The sequence below is a fragment of the Peromyscus maniculatus genome, chromosome 11 (assembly GCF_049852395.1).
Source record: "Peromyscus maniculatus bairdii isolate BWxNUB_F1_BW_parent chromosome 11, HU_Pman_BW_mat_3.1, whole genome shotgun sequence".
NCBI lineage: Eukaryota > Metazoa > Chordata > Mammalia > Rodentia > Cricetidae > Peromyscus > Peromyscus maniculatus.
The window spans coordinates 30,092,514-30,118,468 of NC_134862.1; the positions used below are offsets into that span (position 1 = coordinate 30,092,514).

Sequence of the window (25,955 nt, forward strand, 5' to 3'; positions counted from 1 at the left end):
CTGGGGTTGAATCACCAGCCCCGGTTTATTCTGGGAATAGAACTCGGGAACTCAGGAACTCAGGGCTTTGTGCATTCTAGGCAAGTTCTCTACTGACTGAGCAGCCCTCAGCAGATATTTATGTTAATGAAAAGCAGGCTGGCCGAAGCCTCTGAGTGGCTGTGAGAACGAACGTTCATTCTTCTGAATTTCCAGTGCAAATGACTGTTATTTGAGAGTACTGAGCAGTCCATCTTCCTGGTTGCATGTAGCTTTGTCTCTCTCTCTCTTTTTTTTTTTTTACAGAGCTGAGGACCAAACCCAGGGCCTTGTGCTTGCTAGGCAAGCGCTCTACCACTGAGCTAAATCCCCAACCCAGCTTTGCCTCTTTAACCGTTTGGTCCTTATGCCTTAGCTGAGATCTCTACAACAGATTCAGTTGTACATAGAATGATGGTGATGAGTGCCCTTGTTTTGTTCTTTAGTTAACCAGTTAAATCTTGGCAACACTGGGGATGGAATCCAGAGCTTGATTGGAATCACAGAATCCAATGCTGTGTCACTGACCTGCATCCCCAGCCCTTGTTCTGGATTTTGAAGTCAGATGTGACTGACGTTTCAGTATCAAAATGATAATTGCTGTAGATCTATAGATGATGTATATTGCGTTGAGGAAAAAAAATTTGTTGGGTTTCTCTTTTTCTAAGAAAATTCTCTTTCTCATCATGAGTGTTATATTGGTCTGTTTTCTGCTGCTATAACAAAATACTTGAGTTCAGTAATCTGTAAAGAAAACAGGTTTTGTTGACAGTTTTGGAGGCTGAAAATCCACAGCTGGACAGCTTTTTGGTAGATGGCAGCACATTTGTGGGTTATGTGCAGAGGGAGAGAGCTCATGTGAGACAGGAAGCTGGAGACCAAGAAGGAAGAAGCTGCTCTTTCGTGTGCGTGTATGTGTTGTGCATGTTGTGTGTGTGCAGATCCATGTGTTTGAGAACAAGTGCATGCATGTACATACAGCGGCCAGAGGATAACCTCAGGGGCCATTCACCCTGTTTTTAGAGACAAGGTCCCTTACTGACTTGCTCAGTAGGCCATGCTGCCTAGCCATTGAGCCCCAGGAATCGCCCATCTTGCCTCTTTGGCGCAGAGATTACAAGTGCACACCACCATGCTTGGCTTTTTAGCAAAGGTGTGCATGTTGGAGGCTTCTGGTTAACCAGACCGGGTCCTCATGCTCACACTGAGGACTCTATCAATTGTGCTGGCTAGTTTTGTGTCAACTTGACACAAGCTAGAGTCATCTGAGAACTGAGTGAACCTCAACTGTGACATTGCCTCTAGAAGATCCCGCTGTAGGCAAGCCTGGAGGGTCTTTTCTTAATTAGTGATAGATAGGGGAGAGCCCGGCCCATGGTGGGTGGTTCCATCCCTGGGCTGGTGGTCCTGGGTTCTATAAGTAAGCAGACTGAGCAAGTAGTGGGGAGCAAGCCAGTAAGCAGCCCCCCTCCATGGCCTCTGCATCAGCTCCTGCCTGGTTTGAGTTCCTGCCCTGACTTCCCTCAGTGGACTATGATTCAGGATATACGAGCCAAATAAAGCCTTTCCTCCTGGAGCTGCTTGTGGTCATGGGGTTTCATCACAGCAATCGTAATCCTAAGGAAGACATCAGCTGAGCTGCCTCCCTGGCCCTGGTGAGTTTTTGTTGGTTTGTTTTTATTTTCTATTGTTTTTTTTTTCTATCAACCAATTCTTGCAAGGCTACTTATTTCTCTTGAGACCTCTGTTAATTCCCCCTCACAAGGGCAATGCTCAGTAATGACCTAGTAACCTTCTCTCACATCTAAAAGGTCCCATCTCTTCTTAATAATACCACATAGCAGACAGATTTTCCAATGAACGAACCTTTGGGAGACACATTTATGCTATATCCAACCATAGCAAATAGATGATAGTTTTTTTTTTTAATCATTTTCCTTCTATGGAGATGATCAAAAGTGTCATGTGGTGACTATGGTTGGAGACTCTACATTAAGATGCTCTTGTATTCCTAGAATAAGCCAGCTTAGTCACACGTATGGTCTTGGTCACATCGCAAGATTAAGCCTGCCTTTCTTGCAATTGTCTTCTTCGTGTTAGGTGTAAGAATGGACTAATTTTCTTTTATCATATATTATCTTTTGCTATCCCTCATAGTCTCATAGAGTAAGTTAGAGAATAGTTTGTTTTTAAAAAATATTTTTAGGAGTCTGGAGAGATGGCTCAGTGGTTAAGAGCACCTGCTACTCTTGCAGAGGACCTCAGTTCCCAGCACCCACATGGCGACTCAGAACTGTCTGTAACTCCAAATCCAAGGGATCCAGCATTCTCTTCTGGCTTCCCTGAGCACTACACACACATAATTATACCCTGGTTCATTCTGTCCAAGTTTCCAAGCTTATTTGCATAGTCTCACATGTAAGTGCTTTTTAAAATTTTATCTTCATCATTTTTAATTATGTATATTGTGTAAGTATGTGTACATGAGTGCGGGTGCCCATGGAGGCCTGTGGTGCAGATCCCCCCTGGAGCTGAAGTTCCGGGTGGATACTGGGAATTGAACCCAAGTCCTCTGGAAGAACAGTAGGTGCTCTTAACCACTGAGCCATCCCTCCAGCCCTCACATGTAATTGCTCATGGTCTCTTGAACATTCTGTTTTATCTGCAGTGTTGTCTCCTCTTAAGCTTGCAATGACTTATTTGAGCCTTTGTTTTTCTAGTCACGATCAGCCTTATCAGAGATTGATTTATTTGATTAGCTTAACTGAAAAAGAGGATCTTGAGTTTCGCCGTCCTCTCTACTGAGTCTTCGTTTCTTGCTTCACAGATTTCTGCTCTTATGTTCTGTTTGCCATTCTGTGTACTTCGTCTGGACTTTAAGCTTTTCGTTTTTTTACTGTCATGTATTTTATTTGGTGTGTGATTCCTGTCAAGGCTCTGGATTTCCTCCTAATTAATATTTTTGTTGCATCCTGAACTCTTTGATAGAGGTATTTAATAATAATCCAATTAAATTTTTTAAAAAGTTTCTATTGCTATTTTCTCTTTGATAAATGACCTACTTCGAAATGAATATTTTAAATTTCAAATGTTCGGACATTTAAAAAACCACGTTGTTCTTGAAATCTAATTTTTTTTTCATTGAATTTAGAGAATGTAATCTATCAATTATTCCTTGATATTTGTTAAAATTTTCCTTTATGGCCTAATATGCTTTCTTAGGGATAGAATTTTCCTGTTATGATGGCAAGTTTGTATTGTTAAACACACATGTAATCCTTACTTGTTGGGATTTAGCGTGGTGATGCCCCTCCCCCATCCTTCCTGCCTCATTCTTCCTGTGATGGCTAGTCATTGCAATCCTCTTGACACCAGAGAGAATCGTCTTGGAGGAGGAGCCTAGGGGCCACCAACCACAGATTGCTTGTAGGCAACTCTGTGCCCGCTATGGGCAATGTCACCCTGGGGTGTAGGAGAGAGCAGGCTGAGCAAGCCGTGGGCTGGGCAAGCCGTGGGGAGCAAGCCAGTGAGCAGCACCCCTCCATGGCCTCTGCATCAGCTCCTGCCTCCAGGTTCCTGCCTTGCTTTCCTGTTCTAACTCCCCTCATAATGTGAGGTGTAAGATGACATAAACTCTTTCCTCTTCAAGTCGCTTTAGGTCATGGTGTTTATCACGACAACAGAAAGGTAATTCAGATGTGTCTCTTCCTTTAGGTATTTTTTAAATATTGACTTATTTATATTTTTAATTATAGGTATGCAAGTGTGTCTGTGTATGAGTGTGTGCATGTGAGTGCAGGTGTCTGAAGAGGCCAGAAGGGCTTGTTGGAAACCTCTGGAACTGGAGCTACAAGGGGTTGTGAGCTGCCCAACATGAGTGCTGGGAACAGAACATGGGTCCTCTGGAGATCAGCAAGCATTCCTAACCACTGAGCCATCTTTCCAGCCCCTCTTATGTATTTTCTAATATTCCATTCTAAATAGTCAAATATTTTACCATTATGTAATGACCCTCTCTACCCAAATAATGCCTTTCGTCCTAAAGTACACTTTACATGATAATCTAGCCACACCTGTCTTAATGTTTCTGCCTTCCTAACACGTTTCCTCCTCCGACCATTGCCTGTAGTCTTTAGGTATGAAGCTGTATGCATAATTAATTATATGTACAACTATATTGGCAAAATCCAAACAGACAATCTCCCTCTTTTAAAATATGTTTTTGTTTATTCTTTCAAAAAATTTTTAATTTTATGCATTCATACAGTAGGCTTTGATCAAATCTACCCCCATCCCGTCTCCTCTAACTGCTCCCAGGCCTCCCCTGTCGTATTTTCCTCACAACTTCATGGTATCTTTGGTTTAGTTAATGCTGCCAGGACGTGCCCAGGTCCGGGGTCATCCACTGGAGGATGGGCAATCTGACAGGGGCCGACGTTTCCCTAAAGAAAGCCGTCGTTCCCTCCTGAATCAGCCATCACCGGCCAGTAGCTCCTCAGCTGGGGTGGTTTCATACACACTCCTCACAATGTCTAGCTTTTGAAGGAAGAGTGCAGTCTATTCGTGCTCATTGTAGTGATTGCCCATATGGCCTTGGCCAACACAGTCCCCTCTGTCTGTCTGTCCATCTGTCTATCTGTCTGTCTGTCTGTCTCTCTGTGTGTGATTTTGCACACACTTTTATGTGACTGTGGTGGAGGTCAGAGGTCAACCTCAGGTGCCAGTTCTTACTTCCCACCTTGTTTTGAGATGATCTTTTGTTCAAGGCTGCGTGCCCTACGTTAACTGGCCCTTGAACTCACGGGGAGTCTCCCATCTTTGCTCCCCATCTCCCTGTAGCAGCCCTGGGACTGTTGACACTACATACCCTGATTTTTATGTGAGTTCTTGGGACTCAAACTCAGGTCCTCACGCAAGCGTTTTCATACACTGATCCAGCTCCCCGCCCCTTTCTTACAGCTCTTGGAAAGAACGTCCACACACGCAGCATCCTAACTTAGGAAGAGCTGTACAGAACAGCTGAGCTTTGTTCCTTCCAGGACAGGGTGCCCTACAGTGCTACAGCCCTGTGATTTCAATGACTCCTGGATATAAAACCTAGAGAGGATGCCGCCTGAGGTCCTCAGCTGCAGTGGGAGGGGCCCCAGGGAGGCTGGTTTCTGTCCTGGGAGCATCCGTGTGCTGGAAGGCATGCTCTCATGGATGCTGGGCTCCTGTTCACTGCCTATGAGCAGGAAATCCTGGAGCTGAACTTCTGGCTCTGCCTCAGTAGACACTGGTGTCTCGGTTTATGCAAAGCCTCAGGACAGTGGGTTTGTGTTGGAAAGATCACATCAGACTTGGAGACTCAAGGAATTTTGAGATCTTAGACATTGGTGAGTTCATCTCACTGCACAATGATCTTTTTATGGGGTGTATTTCTAACATCTACCTTTTATTTTCATGTGTCTTGTTTTTTGTATTTCTTACATTTGTTTAGTGTATATGTGTACATGTGTGTGTGTGTGTGTGTGTGTGTGAGAGAGAGAGAGAGAGAGAGAGAGAGAGAGAGAGAGAGAGAGAGAGAGAGAAGACACGCTTGTGGGAGTTGGTTCTCTTTACCATGTGCCGTGTGGATCCTGGGCGTCAAACTTGGGTCTTCAGACTTGATGGCACACCCCTTTACCCGCGGGCCCCCCCTCCAAGCCATCTCATTGTTTGGGGTTTCTTTGCTTTCTGTTCCTTCTTCCTTCTCAGCCTCCCCTCTGGGAACACTCCTACTCACTGCGCACATCTTTAGGGAAGATGTGTTGGGAACCTCTTAAGTTGTGTTTCCTGGAAACATAACTCATTTTGCCCTCCTCCTTTTTTTAACCCAGCTGTTTGCATCCCAGGTTAGTCTCGGACTTGCTATATAGCCAAGGATGATCTGGAACTTCTGACTCTCCTCCCAAGTACTGGGGTTGAAGGTTTGCACCACCACGTCTGGTTTCTGTGGTGTTGGGGATCAGACCCAAGGAAGGCTTCATGTGTGCTTAAAGCTCTGCCTTGAGCCAGGCGTGGTGCATGTGCTTTCAATCCCAGCACTTGGGAGGCAGAGGCAGTTCAAGGCCAGCTTAGTCTCCATAGTCACAGGCTGGCCAAGCCTACATAATAAGACCCTCCTCAAAGCATAATACATACATATGGACATAAATATGGAAATGTTAAATATGCAAATGAACATGCAAATACTTACAGAGGATCACTTCCTCTCTGTCTTTTAGGAGCTGTAGCCACTATTTTCTGATTCCCACCAACATGCTGGGAAATCTCTTATCCACAGCTGTAGGTGATCCGTCTCTGTCTTTCCCGGCTGTTTCTCAGAGTGCTTGCTGGGGCCGAGTGTGGCTTAGTTTTAATTTGTTTCTCTGCCTGCTGGTGAACGCTGTGTTTTCTGCTTCAGCTAGATCCCAGTCTTACTGGCTTTAGAAGTCCTTGGTTTTTCCCTCTTTACAATTTGCCTTCCCACAATTCCTTCCTTGTGCAACTCCAGTAATTGGTGGCATGTGAGTCTCCTTTTCTTTCTTAAGATTTTTTTGTTTATTTACTTTATGCATATGAATATTTGCCTGTGTGTATATATATATAATGTGCACCACATGCACACCTGTTGAATCCCCTAGAATAGGGGATACAGATGTTTGTGAGCCACCATGTGGGTGCTAGAAATCCTATCCAAGAGCAGCAGGAGCTGTTAACCACTGAGCCATCTCTCCAACCTCTCCCCCTTTTACAGATTTTTATTTGCAATGTATGTGCGTGCGTGCATGCGTGCGTGTGCGCGTGCACAGCCAAGCATGAACCACGTGTTCAGGTGCTTAGTGAGGCCAGGTATGAGATCCCCGAGAGCTGGAATTACAGGTGCTTGTGAGTCACCCGCTGTGGGTGCTGGGAACTGAACTTCTGTCCTCTGCAAGAGCAGCAAACGCTTTTCGCCTGAGCCGTATCTCCCGCCCCAGGGCCGTTAGTATCTCTTTAGTTTTAATTGCTTTTTTAAAACTATTCTTTTATTTTACGTGTATGGATGTTTCACCTGAATGTTTGTCTGTGCGCCACATGCAGACCCGGTGCCTGCGGAGGCCAGAAGAGGGTGTTAGGTCCCCTGGGACCGAAGTTACAGAGGGTTGTGTGCCATCCTATAGATGCTGGAAACTGAGTCCCAGTCTTCTGGAAGGGCAGCAAGTCCTCTTAACCGAAAAGCCATCTCTCCATCTCTTTTAAAAATACAACATTTTAATCAATTTCTTGAGAATTTCATACATGCACACAGTGTATTTTGACCATATTTACCTTCAGCTCATTCCCCCAATGTCTCCCAAGTCCTCTCTTACTTGCTACCAACCTCGTGGTCTTGTTGATGATTTAATAACCCACTGCGTTCCATTTGTGCTGCCCATCTATTCACGGGGCTGGGGACATCCTCTGGAACGTGGATATCTATGAGTGGCCACGCCCCTAAAATAGGCTCTCCCTACTCCGGAGCCACCAACTGCCACTAGCTCCTCAGGTGGAGGTGAAATGCCACGCCACGCCACGCTTGAATACCGAGTGGCCCCTCCGTGTTCTGGCAGCCATGGCGGCTGCAGGTTCCTGAGTGCAGTGGTTCGGTCACGTCTGGAAGACACCGGTTCTGCTCTCTGGGGATGCTCCTGTGCTGCCTCACCTGTGGCTTGTCGAGGGTGAGCAAAAGCCGTTTTCCACCAGGAAGCAGGCAGGAGGCCTTGGTTTGCCCCATTTGTCTGTCCCGTTTATTCTCAGCCCACTAATTCACTGGCTTCCTGAGAATTCAGTGGAACCTTGAAAAAGAACGTCTTCGAGGCCCGCGAGACGGCTCAGTGGGTACAGGCGTGGGCTCCAAGACCTGAGTTCCGTCCCCAGATTTTACATGGTGGGAGCAGAAAACTGACCCGAGACACACACACACACACACACACAATGTAATAAAAAATTAAACAAAAAGTATGTTTTCAGTCCAGAGACTGGATGTAGCAGGATAGATCCTTCTGGAAGCGGAAGCCTGATGGGTAGGGAAATTTTCCATGACTAAGACAGAGTTTTGAAAACCAGTGTCTGCCGACAGTGAGAACTTAAAGAAACAAGCCTGGTTTCTGGTCCAATAAATGAAATAAATCAGCACTCAGTAAGCAGGGTCTCATTATTCACCTCATGGGAGGGCAGGGAGGGCTCACAGGGCCAGTGCATCCAAGTTTCCACTTGAGTATCAAGCAGAAGCAGATCAGAGATCTAATTCAGCAGAGATAAACTATCTGGAATTATAGAAATCTGTGGGCCAAAAAAAAAAAATTTGATGCTTTATATGCTTCCAGGAAATAGAGTTTTGTGTCTATGTGTGGGCTAGAGGACAACCCGGCTTTCACTTCTCTGGCACTGTTGGTTTTTATAACCCAGACTGTCGTAGGGACCTTGCCTGCTCCATCACGAGCCTGTCACTCCCCTGTACACCTGCCATTCCTCAGTGGCCAGCTCTGGCACAGACTAATGCTCACCCTGGCAACCCCTCCATCTAATGGGTGGCCGAGTGAGCACAGGCTCCAGCCACAGAACTGGCTGCGTCCACAGAGGAAGCAATGCCCACGTGATCCGATTGCCAGGAGAGTCTCAAGTTCAGAAGGTGGCCGTGTACTGTCACCGCTTCCGATACAGCTCTGTAAGATGAAACAGGGTGGCTGCGCCCAGCACAGACTGCATGTCCACCTCAGGCTGGGGCATTTTGTCTCTAGAGCACTGGACCGAGGCTCTAAAGTGGTCCAAAGTGCTTTACCAGGCTTAGGGAGTGACCAGCCTCCTGCAAGCTACTGACTGCCTGGGGAGATGGGGAGAAATAGAGACAGATGCAAGATCCGGACCGAGTACGCGGCCCACCTGCCATCCGTGAGCTGCTTGACAAGGACCCACTTCCTATCTGTAAGCGGCAGAAGTGGGGTGAGGAAAGAAGTTCCACTGTTCCCCCGCAGTACCTTTGGTAGGAGGAACCATCTCCCTCCAGAGAGAGATGGAGAAGGCAGTAGGCCCCTACCAGGTGGGACCGTTTGTGGCGTCCACTTCTGCTGGTCCCACTGCTCTTCTTGCTTTTGGTCAGCAGGGCGTTCATTGGCCCGTTAGGTTGAAATCTCTGCTCTGCCTCCAGCGGTCCTCTCTGTGGGCTGTGGCCCGTGCCAGTTCTGGTCCTAGGCCCTGTTCCTAGCACGGGCTGTCAGCTGTCCATTCCTGCAAGAAGCAGCCAGACTCTCCAGTGTGGCACCTCTGCCCACCATGGGCCTAATGAGAGGTTCTTGCTCTGGCTTCTGTCCCTTTTTTACTTAAGGACCCTTATGATGCCTCCCTGGTGGGAAGAGGAACATCGTATCCGGTGCACATTGGCTGGTCCTTCTTACTTCCCTGCATCAAAAGATGCTGCTTCCTGGCCCAGGGGAGCCCCATGGGATCACTGTTGTGTAATAGTGGTAGATCACTGTCTCTGCAGGATTTGGGGGATTGTGTTGGGTCGCTGTCCCTCACAGATGCATGTCACCGGGCTGGGAGGATAGATGCCCTGTGCTTTGGGGCAGCAAAGTTGGATGCTTGTAGCTTTGGCAGAAAAGACACCCCCCCCACCCCGCCCCGCCCCTGGATGTTTTGAATCATAATACAGGGTCTATTCAGGACTCCTGGGACTGCAGACAGTCTGAAACACACACGCTCACAGGCACACACTCACACGCAGAAGTTACATTTCCCCCATACAGACCCATGACTAGGTCTAATTAATAAACCAAGCACAGGAAGAGAGTAAGAGAAATGTCGACAAAGGGCGACTATAACTATTGTAATAAAATGAGAATATGGTCTCTTCAAGAATTCAAAAAATAATATTCACAGACTTTGGTGGTTGATTGTAACTGAGACGGAGGAAGACAAAAGCATGGGCCAGGGGGGCTGTGGTGTCCCCAGGAGGAGCATGGAGACAGAGAGGTTTCTGGGTACTTAGAAAGGAGGCTATCTGCCCATAGGCAACAGATTAAACCAAAAGGGGTCCCTGTTATTCTCCTTAGGGACCAATGTTACGAAGGCAGTCCCCCAGTCCAGGGGTGCATCCAAGGGGCTGGTTTGACTGGTTATTCTCTGCAAGCTCTGATGCCCGCTGCCCCGCACCCCCCACCTCGGGCTGCTCTGACAGGAGTCTACTCCACGCCTTCCAGGGAGATGCCCAGATTAATGACAGAAAAGGTGAGAAGGCACAGTGGTTTGAAGGCGGGTCACCACCAACTTAATGGAGGGAGAACAATTATACGTCTAAAGATCAGCTTCATTAATGGCTCTGGCGAGGAGGTGACTTCACACCTTCTCAGAAGGAGCAATTTGCAGGCTCCATGGTGACTCTGAACTTTCAGGGAGGAGGGGCAACCTCCTCAGCTCAGCTAAGATCAGATGGGGCAGCTTCAGACCCTTCCCTGGAGAAAGGACAGACCTGCAAAAGCTCCAACATGGATTCCAGGGCATCCTGGTGAGCCTCCCACACATGCCCAGGGAAGCAGGAGGGTCTGCACCCAGCCCCTCTGTACACTCAGGACCTCCTTCTTAGCCCTGGGGTGTGGGGTAGGCTGTGCCTGGGGCAGCTCTTAGCCCAGCTCTGCACCAACTTTAGGATGTCACTAACAGGGGATATAGAGGACAGAGATTAAAGGCTAGAACTCAACACATACAAATCTTTCCTACAGCAACTGTGTGTCTGCCTCTGCAAATGTCACAAGGATGGGATCTGCTGTCTAATGTGTGGCACTTGCTTTGAAATACATAAGTTGAAATATAGGGACCTACCCTTTCAGTTAAGTAAGAATAATAGTAAATCCTATTATATATGAAATCTATGTGAATACATATCACACCCATGGTGCGTCATTCTGAATATCGTGACGTTCACCTGCATCCCAGGAATTTGGATCTCAGCCATCTATGCAGATATATCATCAGTCCATTTGCAGCATCCAGAAAAGAGTCCTGACATCAGCTCCGGGCCCCCACAAGCTGGGCCTGTCTCCATTTCCAGGCCCTCACACATGGCTTGTTTTCTCGCCCTGTGTGTGGTCAGCAGTCAGCATGAACTTGACAGCCCGGTCTTTCTCCCAGCCCCTGCGGATCCTGGTGAGTCTGCGGCTGAGGCAGGGCAGGAGGAAGAGGGCCTTGGCCAGGATGACCACACAGGGCAGGAGCAGCGTGAGTGTGAACGTAGGCGGCAGGTAGAACTTGTAGTGGTTTTCTTCAAAGGCACGGGTCCAGCCGTAGGTGAGCGTGTGCAGCGTGGCCAGCATCAGGGCCACGAAGCCCAGTGTGGACTGTGGGAGGGAAGAAGTCAGAAATGAGAGGAGGGCCGTGGATGCCAGGGCTCTGCTGGTTCCAATCCTACCCCCGCTTCTTTCTCTTTACATTTTTTTTACATTTTGTTTGGTGTGTGTGTGTGTGTGTGTGTGTGTGTGTGTGTGTGTGTGTGTGTAGGTCAGAGGCCAACCTGGGGAAACTGGTTTTCTCCTTCTCCATATGAATCCCAGGGATGAAACTCAGCTGGTCAGGCTTGGCAGCAGCAACTGCCTTAACCACTGAGCCGTCCTGCTGGCCCTGGTCCTCGCCCCCTCCTCTCTTTCCTTCACTTCTTCTGGACCAGGCTTCTCCTCTTCCAGTCTAGCCTCAAACTCGGTATCTAACCGAGGGTTACCTTGACCTCCTGATGGCCCCATCTCTACCTCACGAGTGCTCTGTGGAAGGAAGAGCGTCCAGGGCTTGATGCACGCAAAGCGAGTCGTCAGCCACCTGAGCCGCAACCCCAGGGCCCTCTGCGCTTCCCATGCATGGCACTATGACGACTTCCTCAACCGTCTGGAGCTCAGTGTCCCCGGCCGAAAACGGGGGCCACACTCTAGGCTAAAGGCATTTAAGGACTGACAAGCGACCGTGCTTTTCTGTGTTGTGTGTGGTGTGTGTGTGTGTGTGTGTGTGTGTGTGTGTGTGTGTGTGTGTGTGTGTGTGTCTTTTCTTCCAACTGTGGTGTTTGGACTTCTAATGACTCCCAGGAAACTTTTAGATAGAATTATACCGATGGGGTTTTTAAGAAACATTCTACTTAGCTGGGCGGTGGTGGCACACGCCTTTAACCCCAGCACTTAGGAGGCAGAGGCAGGTGGATCTCTGTGAGTTCAAGGCCAGCCTGGTAAACAGAGTGAGTTCCAGGACAGCCAGGGCTACAACAGAGAAACCCTGTCTTGAAAAACCAAATCAAACCAAAACAATCCAAAAACCCCCCCAAAAAAAACATTCTACTGATTTGATGTATATTTTCATACGTATTAGAAATGAAACAAAGGTCTGCTGCAAATCCAAACTAGAATCTAACAGATGATAAATACCTGGCTGAGGGGAGGCTGAATTAAAAAGGGAATTTCATTATAAATTGTCTTAAAGAGAAACATAGGTAGCTAAGCATGGTGTCCCATGCCCTTAATCCCATCACTGGAGAGGCAGAAGTAGGAAGATCTCTGTGAGTTCAAGGCCAGCCTGTAGCCTGGTCTACATAGTGAGTTCTAGGACAGCCAGAGCTACATAGTGAGACCCTGTCTCTCTCAGACACAGACAAACACAAAGTAAAGAGTTTGCTAGTTTGCATACAGGACTCAGCACCAGTAATAAAGGCAGCTCCTGGGGCCTGTCGTCTGGTGACCTGGCACTGTATAGAAAGCCTCACTCACAGGACCACCAAGATGCCCTGTGTTTGCGGGCTTCATCTTCTGCCCAGCACTAACTTAGAACCTTGTCAAGCACACCTCCCACTTGGAACAAGAGCTCTTAGGAGCATCACAGTCCTGGACGGAAATGGTCTGAGCATTCTTACAGCGGGCTTCCACCCTTGCAGGTCATTTCCAGGCAAGAGCAGCCAATGAACACCGTATTCTTGCTTTCTCTTTCCTCCTCCTCCTCCTTTTTGTTTTTTGTTTTGTTTTTAGAGTTTCTCTATGTAGCCTTGGCTGTCCTGAAACTCACCCTGTAGCCCAGGCTGGCCTCGAACTCTGAGATCCACCTGCCTCTGCCTCTGCCTCCCAAATGCTGGGATTAAGGATGTGCACCACCACCTCTCGGCCCAGGCTGCATTCTCATGGACCACAGATAGGAGATGCTGATCTCGCCATGCCTGATGGGCTTGACTGGCAGTGGTCATGAGCACAACACGTCATCAGCTTCAGTGAGAAGGAAGCCAGGGGCTTACAACAGCAAGTCTGAGCAAGGTGTGCGTGGGGTGTAGTGGCTGTGTGGGGCACGAGGGGAGGTCTGGACATGCTGTGACCACTAGGAGTCACTGAGAATTTAGGCTGGAGAGATACGTGGTGGTCATCATCGAGCAAAAAGCACTATATATCTTCTCCAAAGAGCTATTACACTGGTTTGAATTGAAGCGGCTACACATTCATACGGCTGGTGCTCCACAGACATTGGTTTGGAGCTTTCTAGAAAAGCTGCAACTGGCCTCCTAGATTTCTTCCTAGCGAGGCTTGTCAGCATAGAGCTGAGGTCTTGGCTGAGAGATGCTGCCTTGTGTGAGCTCAGCTCAGACTCCATTCTAAAAGGGACTGGGGTCTGGTGTGGCTGAGGTCTGGCTCAGTGGTAGTGCCTCTGCCTAGCCTAGCATGTGGAGCCTAGCCTAGAATCCCGGGATCCATCCACAGCACAGCAAGACAAAAGCTGAACAAGGCTGAACGGATGGGGCTAACCATGCACTGGGCCCTACTCTTGCCCCTTGTATGAAACAGAGATGGTGAGTTCCAGCCAGAGCAAGAGCGTCATTCAGAAGGCATTGCTTGTGACGTTCCAACTAAGCATAACAAACATTCTCCAATGTCTGCACACAGTATTAATGGGTAGCTGCCTGGGTACATTTTTTTTCTTTTTTCCATTTGGTGTGTGTGTGTGTGTGTGTGTGTGTGTGTGTGTGTGTGTGTGTGTGTGTGTGTCTGGCACACATGTGTGTGAATACAGATACGTGCATGCACGTGGAGCCTATGGCTGATGTTGGCAACCATCCTTGATCTCTCTTCCACCTTATTTTTTGAGGCAGGGTCTCTCAATCAAACCCGGAGCTTGCTGATGAGCCTAATTTCACTAGCTAGCTTGCTTAGGGTTCCCATCTCCACCATCTGAGGTTGAAATTACAGCTAGGCCACTATACCTACCCAGCCTTTGTGTAGGTTCTAGAAACCCAAACTCCAGTCCTTGAGTTGTGTGGCAAGCATTTTAAGTAATAAGCCATCCTCCTAGCCCTGCTCCCACTCCGTTTTTAAAACTCCAAATAAAATATCCCCCCATCTCTCTCCATCTGATGTTATTTCTAAGAATTGGTCAATCGGAGGCTGGTTTCAAACCTGAGTGGAAAGTTAAAATCACCTGAGAAGCTTGGGGGTGAAACATGAAGGAGGCATCAGCCCCGCCCTTGGAAATTCAAATTCAACTAGTTTGGGGTGGAGCTCAGTCATCTGTTGTTTTTCAGAGTTCAGCAGATGATACAAATGTGTCACCAGGACTAAGCCACTAATTTTGGAAACCCTCTCACCCACACCCTTCTAGCTGGAGGTTGAAGAACCCACGCAGGGCCCCAGTGCCCAGGCTGTTTTATTGGTGAGGGCCCAGCTCTTGCTCGTCTTCAGATAAAGAATCACCGTCCCCATGCACGGCCATAGGCTTTCCGAGAGGCAGCAGCAGTAAAACCCACCGAGGCCTAGGACGGTGGCCTCTCGGAGTCCCCAGCATCTCTTCGGGAGATGAGCCCTGTTCTGCCAGTGTTTGACCCCTGTGGGCTACTGTCCTCAGCACTCCGTCTGAAGACTGAGGGATGAGCATGCAGGCCCAGCATGGAGACCTCTGCAGGGTCCCCCAGCCACAGCCAGCACCCCATGGCCCCTCTTTCCTTTGTTTTTCTGAGTCCCATGATGCCCGTGGCAGGAATCTCGACTTTGGACTGGTTGTTTCTAGTCGGGGCTGACAGCCAGAAAGCCTTTAGGTTTTCCAATCCTGCTGGGGAAGCCTGGATGTTTTCAGAGAAATTGTTTTTTTCTTAAAAATTCTCTCTGTCCTTGGGAACAGTTTTTAGAAATCCTCACATAACCAAAGGAAATTAGAGGAAAAGGGGTTGTCATTAATATCCCCCCCCCCACGCCCAGACACACGCACCAAGCTGGGGCCATTTTTATCACACAGGAAGCTTGTTAGCCGTGCGTGGCTCCTGCTGGCACTCGGTTCCTACAGCCTGAAGGGGCTTTGGCCATCGCTCACCAAGTGAGGGTCAGGCAGGTCCTTGTCATTATTTCAGGCAGTGGCTGCATGGAGCAAGGTCAGAGGAAGCTGCTGTAACTCGGGGTCAGAACTGAACTTTCAGATCCCCACCCAAGTTATCTACGCAGGGGCACTGCAGACTCCTGGACACTGAAATGTTGTGGAGTTTACCTGAATAGGGAGGGGTCAGTACCACTGATGCCAAATGAAAACACCCTAACCAACACCAACCCAAACTGAAAACTTTGAACCCCTACTGTGGAGGGCTGGGTATTGATAGAGCTCAGGAGTGCACTGCTTGTCTACCATGTGTAAGTCACTGGGATCCATCCCCAGTACCTCACACATAGGGACTGGTGATCCACACATGTAATCTCAGCATTTGGGAGGCAGAGGCAGGAGGATCAGAAATTCAGGGTCATCCTCAGCTAGATAGCTAGTGTGAGACTAGCCTGCGCTTCTTGGGATCCAGTCTCAAAAAGGAATCAAAACCAAGGGAGTTGAGGGGGTCACTAAGCTGGCTGAATGCCTGCCTAGCATTTGCAAAGCCCCAGATTTCATCACGGTACCCCAGAAAGGGGTGTGACGGTACATGCATGTGACCCCAGCACTTGGGAGGTTGAGGCAGAAGGTTCAGGCAGGCACCCAGTGTTTTCCTAGCTCAAGTTTGAGTCCAGCTTGGACTAAATGAGACCCTAAATGAAACGAAACAATATGGAAATTACCTTGGAAACAAAAGGTTAAATGCAGGCATAAGGAGCCTTTTAATGGGGTCAATACTCCAATGGCTCTCAGCTTAGCTAAACAGAGTGTTCCAGGCCCAAGGGTTGACCCAGGTTCTTTGGAACACCAATAGGTTTCTAGATCCAATGGCTCCTCACTGCTTATGAACTGAACAGCAGTCAAAGGACCCAGAGCTTCCACCTGCCCCCCCCCCCCCCCACGCCAGCTGAACAGGGGCTGTCTCTGACTCTTATTGGCTTTCGGGACTCTACTCCTCCTACTGGGTTGCCTTGCACAGCCTTTATACACGGGGAGGTGCTTAGTCTTCCTGCAACTTGACAAGCCGTGTTTTTTTAAATGGATACTCACAGGAGACCTGCCCTGTCCTGGATGAAGATGGAAGAGGAGAGCTTGGGGGCGGGAGGGAAGGAATGGGGGAGAGGGACTGGGAGGGGAAAGGATGGGGCAGAGGCTGTGGCTGGGATGTAAAATACATACATGAATTTAAAAGATAATTCCCCAGCTGTTACTGGGCACAGAAAGCCCGTGTTTCCTGTGTATCCCACTCACATTCTTGTTCGGGTCCTGGCTGCCACAGGTAGAGGTCCTGAGACAGAAGCTCCCAACATGGAGAAATGTGTCTGGTGGAGCAGAGAGGCCAATGGGTACCTTGGAACCAACTCTGTGCTGCTGCCACTGGAGGGCAGCATGCACATTTAGGGGTCACCTGGACTTCCCGGCTGTCCCTGAGCCCTTTGCTGGCAGGGAGGGCTGACATCTGTATCTCTCCAGAAGTGCTCTGTGGCTTTAAACCCCCATACATACCCTTGCTATAGACATTTTTGATGGTGGCTGACCGTAAGAACTGCATTATGCATTGGAAATGCCCGGGGGGCAGCCAGGGATAACAGAATCGAGAGGGAGAGGGAGACACAGTAGTAATTGGGAGCTAGTACAGTGATATACGCTGTAGTCCCGGCTAGGAGGATCTCTTGAGCCCACCAGTTTGAGGCCAATCTCTGTAACACAGTGAGACCCTGTCTCCAAAACCAAAAGGAAACATGGTTGGTGCTTATCAGAGAGAGTGAGGCTGTGACCAGATACCCCACATTTTCCTTTCACCTGTAATTTTTTACCGTGTCTCACAAAAATTTCCCTTACAGAATTAATTTCATTTTTCAGGAGTGTAAATTGAGGGGGCGAGGGGTGGGGTGGGGGTGGGGTCTGCCCACACCCACAGAGCAGGTGGTGCGAGAACTGACTTCAGAGACCCTGGCAGACCCTCCTCTATCCTGGGGCTCTCGGGAGAGAGAACATGAGGTTTCTGAGGCTAGAGTGCAGGCATCAGACCCCCATAAATGAAACCCTGCTATTTCTACCCACTCGCTTCAATCTGTAAAACAAAGCATGACTTCAGGAGTCCCAGACAGCTTTTGCTAACAAAACCAAATCCATAGGCTTCCTCCAGCAGCCAGAACCCGAGCATGTAATCTACAGCTGCTTAAGGGAAGAACTTTCTGGAAAGGGAAGCGACCCACAGACTGTTTTAATTGTGGCCAAACCACATACCCGGGATACTTGAGGCGGGAAGTGAAAAATCCGAGATTTGGGTATGAGACAAGCAAGGATTAGCGGCAGATCAAGAAAATGCCTTCCCTCCCCACCCTCTTAGGCCAGCATGTGTCAGCCCTGAGCCCTCCTCCAGGGGCCTTCTGGGAGAAGCACAGCCCTGGAGATTCACAGCTGTGCTTTAAAAATCAACCACAACTGTTTGGTTCTAAGGTATGCTAAGGGTCCCAGTCACAAAGAATTAATTTGGGTTACATAAGAGCAGTATTCTGTCACTGTCCCTCCGAGTCCTTGTTGAACAGAGAAGCTACAGATTTTGGTTGACAGTGGGGGTGGATATGGCTGTTCTCTGCCCTGATAACAATACAAGGAGCCAAGATGAGTCAGCTTTGTCCACCAGAGGGATGAGCTGATCTGCCAGCACTGATCCTCCTGTACTTTCTGAAGAACATCAGGTGGGCCCAGGGAATTGGAGACATCTCCCCCATGCGGGCTGTGTCCCTTACAATCTCTGCTCACCTTTATCCCAACTGTGTCCTAGGCCTATAGCAACTCCTGGTACCCAGTATATGCTCAGAGAGGCCACTGCCTTGAAAACTGCAAGGAGACCCTTTCCCAGCAACACTGCTGCCCTGAGTGTGGGCAGCTGTTAGTTGAGAAACAGAATGGAGGTGGCAGTGTTATCAGAAGTCTGTGTGTGTGTGTGTGTGTGTGTGTGTGTGTCTCTGTGTGTGTGTACACCACACTAGAACCTCTGATGTGCCAAGGTACACTGTGACTCTCTTACAGGAAGTAAATCCATAATTTATTTACTGGAGAACTGCTATCTGTCCATCTGTCTGTCTACTTATCACCATCAATTCACACATGCATTCATTCATCTATCTGTCCATCCACCTATACCAGCATGAATCCACTCATTATCTATCTATCTATCTATCTATCTATCTATCTATCTATCTATCTATCTATCTATCTATCATCTATCAATCTATCTATCTATCTATCTATCTATCTATCTATCTATCTATCTATCTATCTAATCTTACAGAGACTGAAGCAAGGGCCTTGCACATGCTTATCAAGTACTCTATCTAGGAGTGACACCCAGTTTTCAAACTTTTTTCTCTGAATTTGTCCAAGAAATAGCACCATCTAGGACACCCTATTTCACCTCTCACAGACAGGGCAGTCCTCACACTTAGTTCCCACCTGCCCCACAGTTGAGCTGAGGGTGTGCGTGTGTTGGTGGAGGTTGAGCTGAGGGTCTGTGTGTGTCGGTGGAGGTTGAGCTGAGGGTGTGTGTGTGTGTGTTGGTGGAGGTTGAGCTGAGGGTGTGTGTGTGTGTGTCGGTGGAGGTTGAGCTGAGGGTGTGTGTGTGTCGGTGGAGGTTGAGCTGAGGGTGTGTGTGTGTCAGTGGAGGTTGAGCTGAGGGTCTGTGTGTGTTGGTGGAGGTTGAGCTGAGGGTGTGTGTGTGTTGGTGGAGGTTGAGCTGAGGGTCTGTGTGTGTTGGTGGAGGTTGAGCTGAGGGTCTGTGTGTGTTGGTGGAGGTTGAGCTGAGGGTCTGTGTGTGTTGGTGGAGGTTGAGCTGAGGGTCTGTGTGTGTTGGTGGAGGTTGAGCTGAGGGTCTGTGTGTGTTGGTGGAGGTTGAGCTGAGGGTCTGTGTGTGTCGGTGGAGGTTGAGCTGAGGGTCTGTGTGTGTCGGTGGAGGTTGAGCTGAGGGTGTGTATATGTTGGTAGAAGTTGAGCTGAGGGTGTGTGTTGGTGGAGGGAGTTTCTAAGCACACTCACAGCTCACTGCGTCCTCTGTACACCAGGATCCTGCAATGACTCTGTATGGAAACATCCTGTGTCCCCTGAGGAAGTTCAGGCCAGGGTTCCATACTTTGTCAGATCTGGTAGGCTTTTCAGGGTCAGGTGGATGAACTTGCCCTGGGCAAGCTGAAGCAGGATCGGGAGGCTGGGAGACCCTACAAGATGGGGAGTCCTCAGCACCTGAGCCGGTATCCTGCTACAACCAGCTGAAATGGTTCCTAGAGCGCAAAGGCAGGGTGGACCAGGGCCAAGCTGCACTGGCTCTCCAGGGGAAATCTGCTTTACCTGCACGAAGCTGAACTCCTTCCAGTTGAGCGAGTTGGCAATGGACGGAAGTGAGGTGACAGCCAGCAGGGACAGCGCACCCAGGGCCAGCACGCCCAGGGACAGGTATATCTCCATGCGCCAGACTTCTTCCTCAACCCAGAGGCGGCTCTTGTTGGCCAGGACCTGGCAGAAGGACAAGCAGGACCACGATTAGCAAAAGCTGGCACCCCAGAGCATGTGGCACCCCAGAGCATGTGTGAATAAGCACCAGAGGACAAGAATGGGAAGGCCACAGTTATAGTCCTGCTCTACTGGACAATGAACGTGTGCCAGGCCCATTCTAAGTCCTCCCCAGGTACTTGAAAGCCATACTGGCTAGAGTTAAAAGCACTTGCTGCTCTTGCAGAGGACCCAAGTTCGGTTCCCAGCATCCACATCTGGCAGCTCACCACCACCTGTAACTCCCACTCCAGTGGCTCTGACACCCTCCTCCGGTCTCCAAGAGCACTTGCACTCATGTGCGCATACCCATACATGGACATACAGACGCTATTAAAAATAAATCTTTAAGCTGAGTGGTGGCGACACAGGCCTTTAATCCCAGCACTTGGGAGGCAGAGGCAGTCAGATCTCTGTGAGTTCCAGGCCAACCTGAGCTACAGAGCAAGTTCTAGGACAGCCAGGACACAGAAAAACCCTGTTGTAGCTAGAGTTTTCCTGCCTTGCCCACAGTCAGGACAAATCTCTGTCACCTGCCAGTTCCACAGCCGCTCAGACCCAACCAAGTAAACACAGAGACTTATATTGCTTACAAACTGTATGGCCGTGGCAGGCTTCTTGTTAACTATTCTTATATCTTAAAGTAACGCATTTCTACAAATCTATATCTTGCTACGTGGCTCGTGGCTTACCAGCATCTTCACATGCTGCTTGTCCTGGCAGTGGCTGGCAGCGTTTCCTTCTGCCTTCCTGTTCTTTTATTTCTCCTCTGTTAGTCCCGCCTATACTTCCTGCCTAGCCACGACCAATCAGGTTTTACTTATTGACCAATCAGAGCAACTTGACATACAGACCATCCCCCAGTACAGCCAAGTGCAGACCATCTCAGACACCTGCACTCAGGCCCATGGTCCTAATCATTCTCTATGCAAACCTGCTGGGTAACGCCACAAGGAACCCAAGAAGGGCTCCCACAGGACATACATTAACATCCCACAGCACCCTGTCTTGAAAAACAACAACAATAATAATCTTTAAAAAGTCATTAAGCTCATGATGACTCTTGAAGATAGATCCGCCCATTTTAGGGATCAAGGAAACAAGACAAAGATTGAGTTGGTTTCTCAAAGTCATGGCTCCCTTCCTGGCTGCTGGCCAACCTCAGCTTGAGGGTAAGAGATCAGAGAGTCCCAGGATATACAGACCCTCAGCTGGGCCTGGGGGTGCATGCCAGCACTTGGGAAGCTGAGTCCGGAAGATCATTGGTTCAAATCTAGCCTGGGCTACTCACTGAGACTCTGTCTCATATCTTACCCCCAACCAATAAAAGAAGTATGTGTTGCCTAAGCTTGACTGCACCACATGGTTTCCCAGCCCCTACAGTGCAGGACTGTGGAAAGGTCACATTTCAGGATTGCACCCCTCAGTCTATCGACCCACAGCTCTGCCAGCGGCCTCCCCTCTCAGCTGTCTCCCCTGGACCCTTTTCAACCTGCTTCATTACTGGCTTGAACACAGGACACACAATGACACTCAACGCCACCCCCCAACCCCAATCTCCACACTCAGAGCCCCCAGACCCCTTTCTTTCCATGTGTCCTTTTCTCTCTGAGGCATATAGCTCTGGCTCAACTGTTGCCAGGCAACAGACTGGCATCCCCTCACCAGTTAGTTCAGCAAGTACCAGAAAGTCCCTACTGTGTGCTGAGCCCTGGGCTGCAAAGAGACAACATCTGTCATCATGACGCTGGCGTCTCCCACTGAGCTCCAAGGACAGGGAGACACACACAGACACAGACACAGACACAGACACACACACACAGACACACACACACACACACACACACACACACACACACACACACACACACACGGACACCAGGGATGCTCTGCAGCCCTGAGGTGGCCCCTCCTCACCCACTGGCGCTCCCTGACCCAGCACCTACGTGGGGAAGAACTGGAATCAAGGTCATTCCATTAGGACTGTCATCACTTCCCAGCTCAGCCCTGAATGCTAGTCCTTTAATCTGCCATCAGAAAAGCAAGAAAGCCTCCCCAAGGAAAGAAGGCGAAGCAGGCTGCTCTCTACCTCTCCTACAGGATGACTCAGACGTGTGTGTGTGTGTGTGTGTGTGTGTGTGTGTGTGTGTGTGTGTGTGCCCCCGTGTGTGACTACTTCAGCAGGAAAAGAAAATAGTGTAAGCCTATTACTAGAATAAAATATTAAAAATGAATCCAGGGTCTAAGCAAAAATGGCCGCAAAGCTTATTAAAAGAAACTAAATAAGTCAAGAAAATATCATCTGTGGCCACTCTGCCTGCAGAGTAAAAAAGATGGCTTTTTGTTTGCTTGTTTGTTTTTTTGTGTTTGTTTTTTATCACACAGGGTCTCATGTAACCCAAGCTGCCCTCCAACTCACGAGGTAGCCAAGGATGACCTTGAATTCCAATCCTCCTGCCTCCGCTTCCCCAGTAGATGCCATCACCTCCAGCTTTGCCACACTGCCAGGCTGTGGGTGTCTCTTTGTGCGTGCTGAGCAGGCGCTCTACTGGCTGAGCTGCATCCTCCGTTTCCCACTCTGTATCATTTAGGGTCGGCTTCTTCATATTGGTGTCCGAAGGCCACAAAGGACAGGAGTTGGGAGACCTGCTTCTTTCCTGACCACCAGCCTCGTGGGACTCTGAGACATCGTCTCTGGACCTGTTTCTTTATCGGACAGATCCAAACAAGCTGGGATTTTGGTGGGTAATCCCGATGTGGTAAAACCAGCTGGATCAGTGTTTGTTAGTGGGGAGAGACTGGCCTGACCCTGCCACAGGGCACAGGTCCCTGTCGGAGCAGCCCCCCAACAGGACTGACTCACGGCTGGTGGTGTTGGTGAAGCGAGTCATCTCCCTATGCTCTGCTGTTCACTCACTACTCATCAGCTGGCTGAGCTCACGTGGCTAATATCACAAGTCCTTCCGCTGCGCATGACTGCAGTGTGGTCAGTCAACAGTGGCTTGCAAAACCGGTGCTCCTCCCCACTCCCCGCCCTGCAGGGATGAGGCGGGAAGGTCAGGGAACAAGCCTGGGGGGTCTGGATCATTGCCACATTTGTGGTGTGAGTGCATGTGTGTTTTAGTTTGTGTGGAGGTCAGAGGTCAGCGTTGGGTGTCGTCATTCTTCAGGAGCTGTGCACCTTGTTTACTAAGATGATTTCTTACTGAATGTGGAACTTGGCAAGGGAGCTAGGCTGCTGGCCAGAGAGCCCCGGGGGATCTGCCTGTCTCCGCCTTCCCAGCCAGGGATGGTAGGCACATGCCATCACTCCCAGCATTTTAAATGGCTCTGGGGCGGGGTGGAGGGGGGGGGGTTGATCAAACTCAGATCCCCATGCCTGCAAGGCAAGAACTTTGTTGAGTGACTCCCCGGGCCCACAGTTAGCTAAGTTGTACCTCTTCTCTGGTGGTCCCACGCTTAGGGGGGAGGGGAGCCTGTGGGTCAAATGTCGCCTCTGACCTTGACTTCTGACTAATCAGGAAATGTCTCTCCAGGCAGGAACAGGCCAGGCAACACAAGTGAGAGACAGTAAGGATGCTGTCGGCTAACATGGTCTTGAAGGCCTTGGCCTCCTAGGCTGCACTGTCTGAGAGTCAAGGAAATCTCAGAGGGGTTCCCTGCGTCTCTGTTAATACTAGTGTGCTCCCGGTTCCCACAAGGCTCTGCAGCAGCCAGTGTGAGCAGTGGCCACAGGCAGGCACTGTGGCCTGAGGTGGCCAAGAGCTGGCAAGGGTGACCGCTTCCTGCAGGTAAGACTTTAGAAAGTGGATACGACATTCCCCAACAGTGTCCAGGCCTGGGACCCAAAGATGCAGCTCGTCAGGGGCCCACCAGTCACCTGCCAGTCACACCCGGGTTGAACGGGCTCATCGTTGCCAGGCTTTGGCATGTTAGACCCCAGCCTTTCTCTGAGTGCTGCCCTAGGCATGCTCCATCAGCCTGGCTCTCCCCTTGAGAATTTGGCAAAACAGCTGAAGCCCCTTTAGGGGACAGACTCTGTGTCCTGTGGGAGTGAGATGATCCAGCTGTGCCAACTGGGCCATGAAGTTGGTGTGAAGGCATCACTGGATTAATGTAGCAGACGAATCCGCCATGGGTTTGCACAGCTCTTCCAGCGTGCCTGGAACACGGTGGGAGAGCGCCTTTGGAAGAACCTGTGGCTATTATTTTCTCCCTTCTCAGATCCAGCCCGGACCTCACTCCTCTGCCTGAGTCTGGTGCTTCCTCTCTGAGCAAAGCCTGAGCCCACAGAGGTGGTGCCAGGTGCCTGTGGGTGGGAAGATGGCGGCCTCTGAGACGCCATTGGCAGGAGCCTGAAGTGGGCAGGGCTGGAGGCCTGTGGTCCAGCAGCGGCATGTCCTCACCCCCTGTCCCCAGGTGAGCATGTCAGGGCGGGGTTTGGCCTTATGGGGTCCCTGCACCCTGAGCAGCTTCTGCAGCTGGAGTGAGGGTGGGTGAGATGAACTTTGTTAGCGCTGCCCTGAACCCTGCTGGGTGACTGGTGTCCTACATGGGCAGGATGCAGCCGCCAAGCTGGGGCCCGAGGCTGACACAGGAAAAGAAAAGCAGAGGCATGTTTACTCCTGAACTCGGGGCTAAGAGTAGAGGACCGAGCAGGAAAGCAGGCGAGACAGATGTGGACAAGCTGCTTCTGTATGCACCGCTGCCTGCTGACGCCACTGTCCGACGGACTCCCTTGGCTCAGAGACACCCCTCCACTCCCCACCCCCCCGCTGTCCAAGAACCCACTGGGCAAAGTGGTGCCATAAGGCTTTCTTAAACGAGTAAATAAGACCACGTCTCGTTTGAAAACGGGAGCTGAGGCGGCATCTCAGTGGGTAAAGTGCTTGTCTTGCAAATGTGAGGATCTGAACTTGAATCCCAAAATCCACAAATAAGGCACAGGCTGGGGAGATGGTTCAGTGGGTAAAGTGCTTGCCATAAAAGCCTCAGCGAGGTCACACGCGCGCGCACACACACATGCACACATGCACATGCGCACACACTTTTAATTTCAGGGATGCAAAGATGAGAGGTGGAGACAGGTAGATTCTGGAGCTTGCTGGCCACCTAGTCCAGCCTAGGTAGTGACATTCTAGGCCAACGGGACACCATCTCAGATACGACACCTGAGGTTGTCCTCTGACCTACACACAGAGAGAGCAAACAAACCAGCAAGCAAACACAACCTCATAAATCAAAACCGGTTCCTTGCCCTTTCCCATCTCAGCAAGTGGCAGCTGTCTTCTGGGTGCTCGGTCCCAACCCAGACCCACCTTTAAACCGTCTAGACACCACACCCATTCCTTCAGTCAGTAGCTCTGCGTGCGCGAGCTTAAAATACGCCCTCTGTATCCCCGCCACAGCCTCTCTCGTCCCACTCCATGCCGTGCATGTGGGGGGCATGAACCACATTTACCTCCTCTGGGGTCTCCAGTGTCTGCCTTCGACCCCTCTCGTCTGGAACCTGGCAGCCAGGGAGCTGGTCAAAGCATCAGGCAGATCCTTGCTCCTCAGCTCAAACCCCCCCCGCCCCCCCCCCCCCCCCCCCCCGGGCTCTGTTTAACTCCGGGCTCAACGCGAAGGCATCTCCCGGCCTCCCAGGCCTCAGGTCTTCCTTGGCTCCAGCTCCCCAGCCTCCCAGTTGCTCCTAGGGGGGCTGCTCTTGCTGCCCTGGGCCCCGAACACCTGTCTAGCTCGCCCCTGCTCCTACACCACCCAAGCAGCAAAGCCTCCTTTGCCGTCTTTCGAATGTGCCCGAGGCTGGCAGATGGCTCAGCTGGTAAAGTGCTTGTCATAGGAGCATGAGGACCCGATCCAGTCCCCTGGAATCCAAGTCTAACGAGCTGGGCGTGGCGCGGTGGTGTCTGTAATCCCAATGCTCAGGAGGTGGGAACAGGTGGACACCTGGGGCCGAGGTTAGGAAGCCCAGCCTACTTGGTGAGTTCCAGGACGCGGAAAGACTGTTTTGA

The 25,955-nt window shown here is 50.0% G+C and overlaps 2 protein-coding genes across 4 annotated transcripts in view; one reads left to right on the plus strand and one right to left on the minus strand.

Moving 5' to 3' along the window:
• C11H2orf76 (chromosome 11 C2orf76 homolog) overlaps positions 1-23,213 on the plus strand; it is a 116,254-nt gene extending 93,041 nt beyond the window's left edge. Inside the window, exon 6 of the mRNA XM_076547246.1 lies at positions 22,533-23,213. Coding sequence (XP_076403361.1) covers positions 22,533-22,625 — 93 coding nt within the window. The 3' untranslated portion in view covers positions 22,626-23,213. The remainder of the gene's footprint in view (positions 1-22,532) is intronic.
• The window catches only part of Steap3 (STEAP3 metalloreductase), a 54,461-nt gene continuing 35,756 nt past the window's right edge, over positions 7,251-25,955 (minus strand). For all 3 annotated transcript variants that reach the window (XM_006980946.4, XM_006980947.4, XM_076547245.1), the window contains exons 4-5: positions 19,741-19,905; positions 7,251-11,372 (exon numbers count right to left, since the gene is read on the minus strand). In XM_006980946.4, the coding sequence (XP_006981008.1) occupies positions 11,091-11,372; positions 19,741-19,905 (447 nt within the window). In that variant the 3' untranslated portion in view covers positions 7,251-11,090. The remainder of the gene's footprint in view (positions 11,373-19,740; positions 19,906-25,955) is intronic.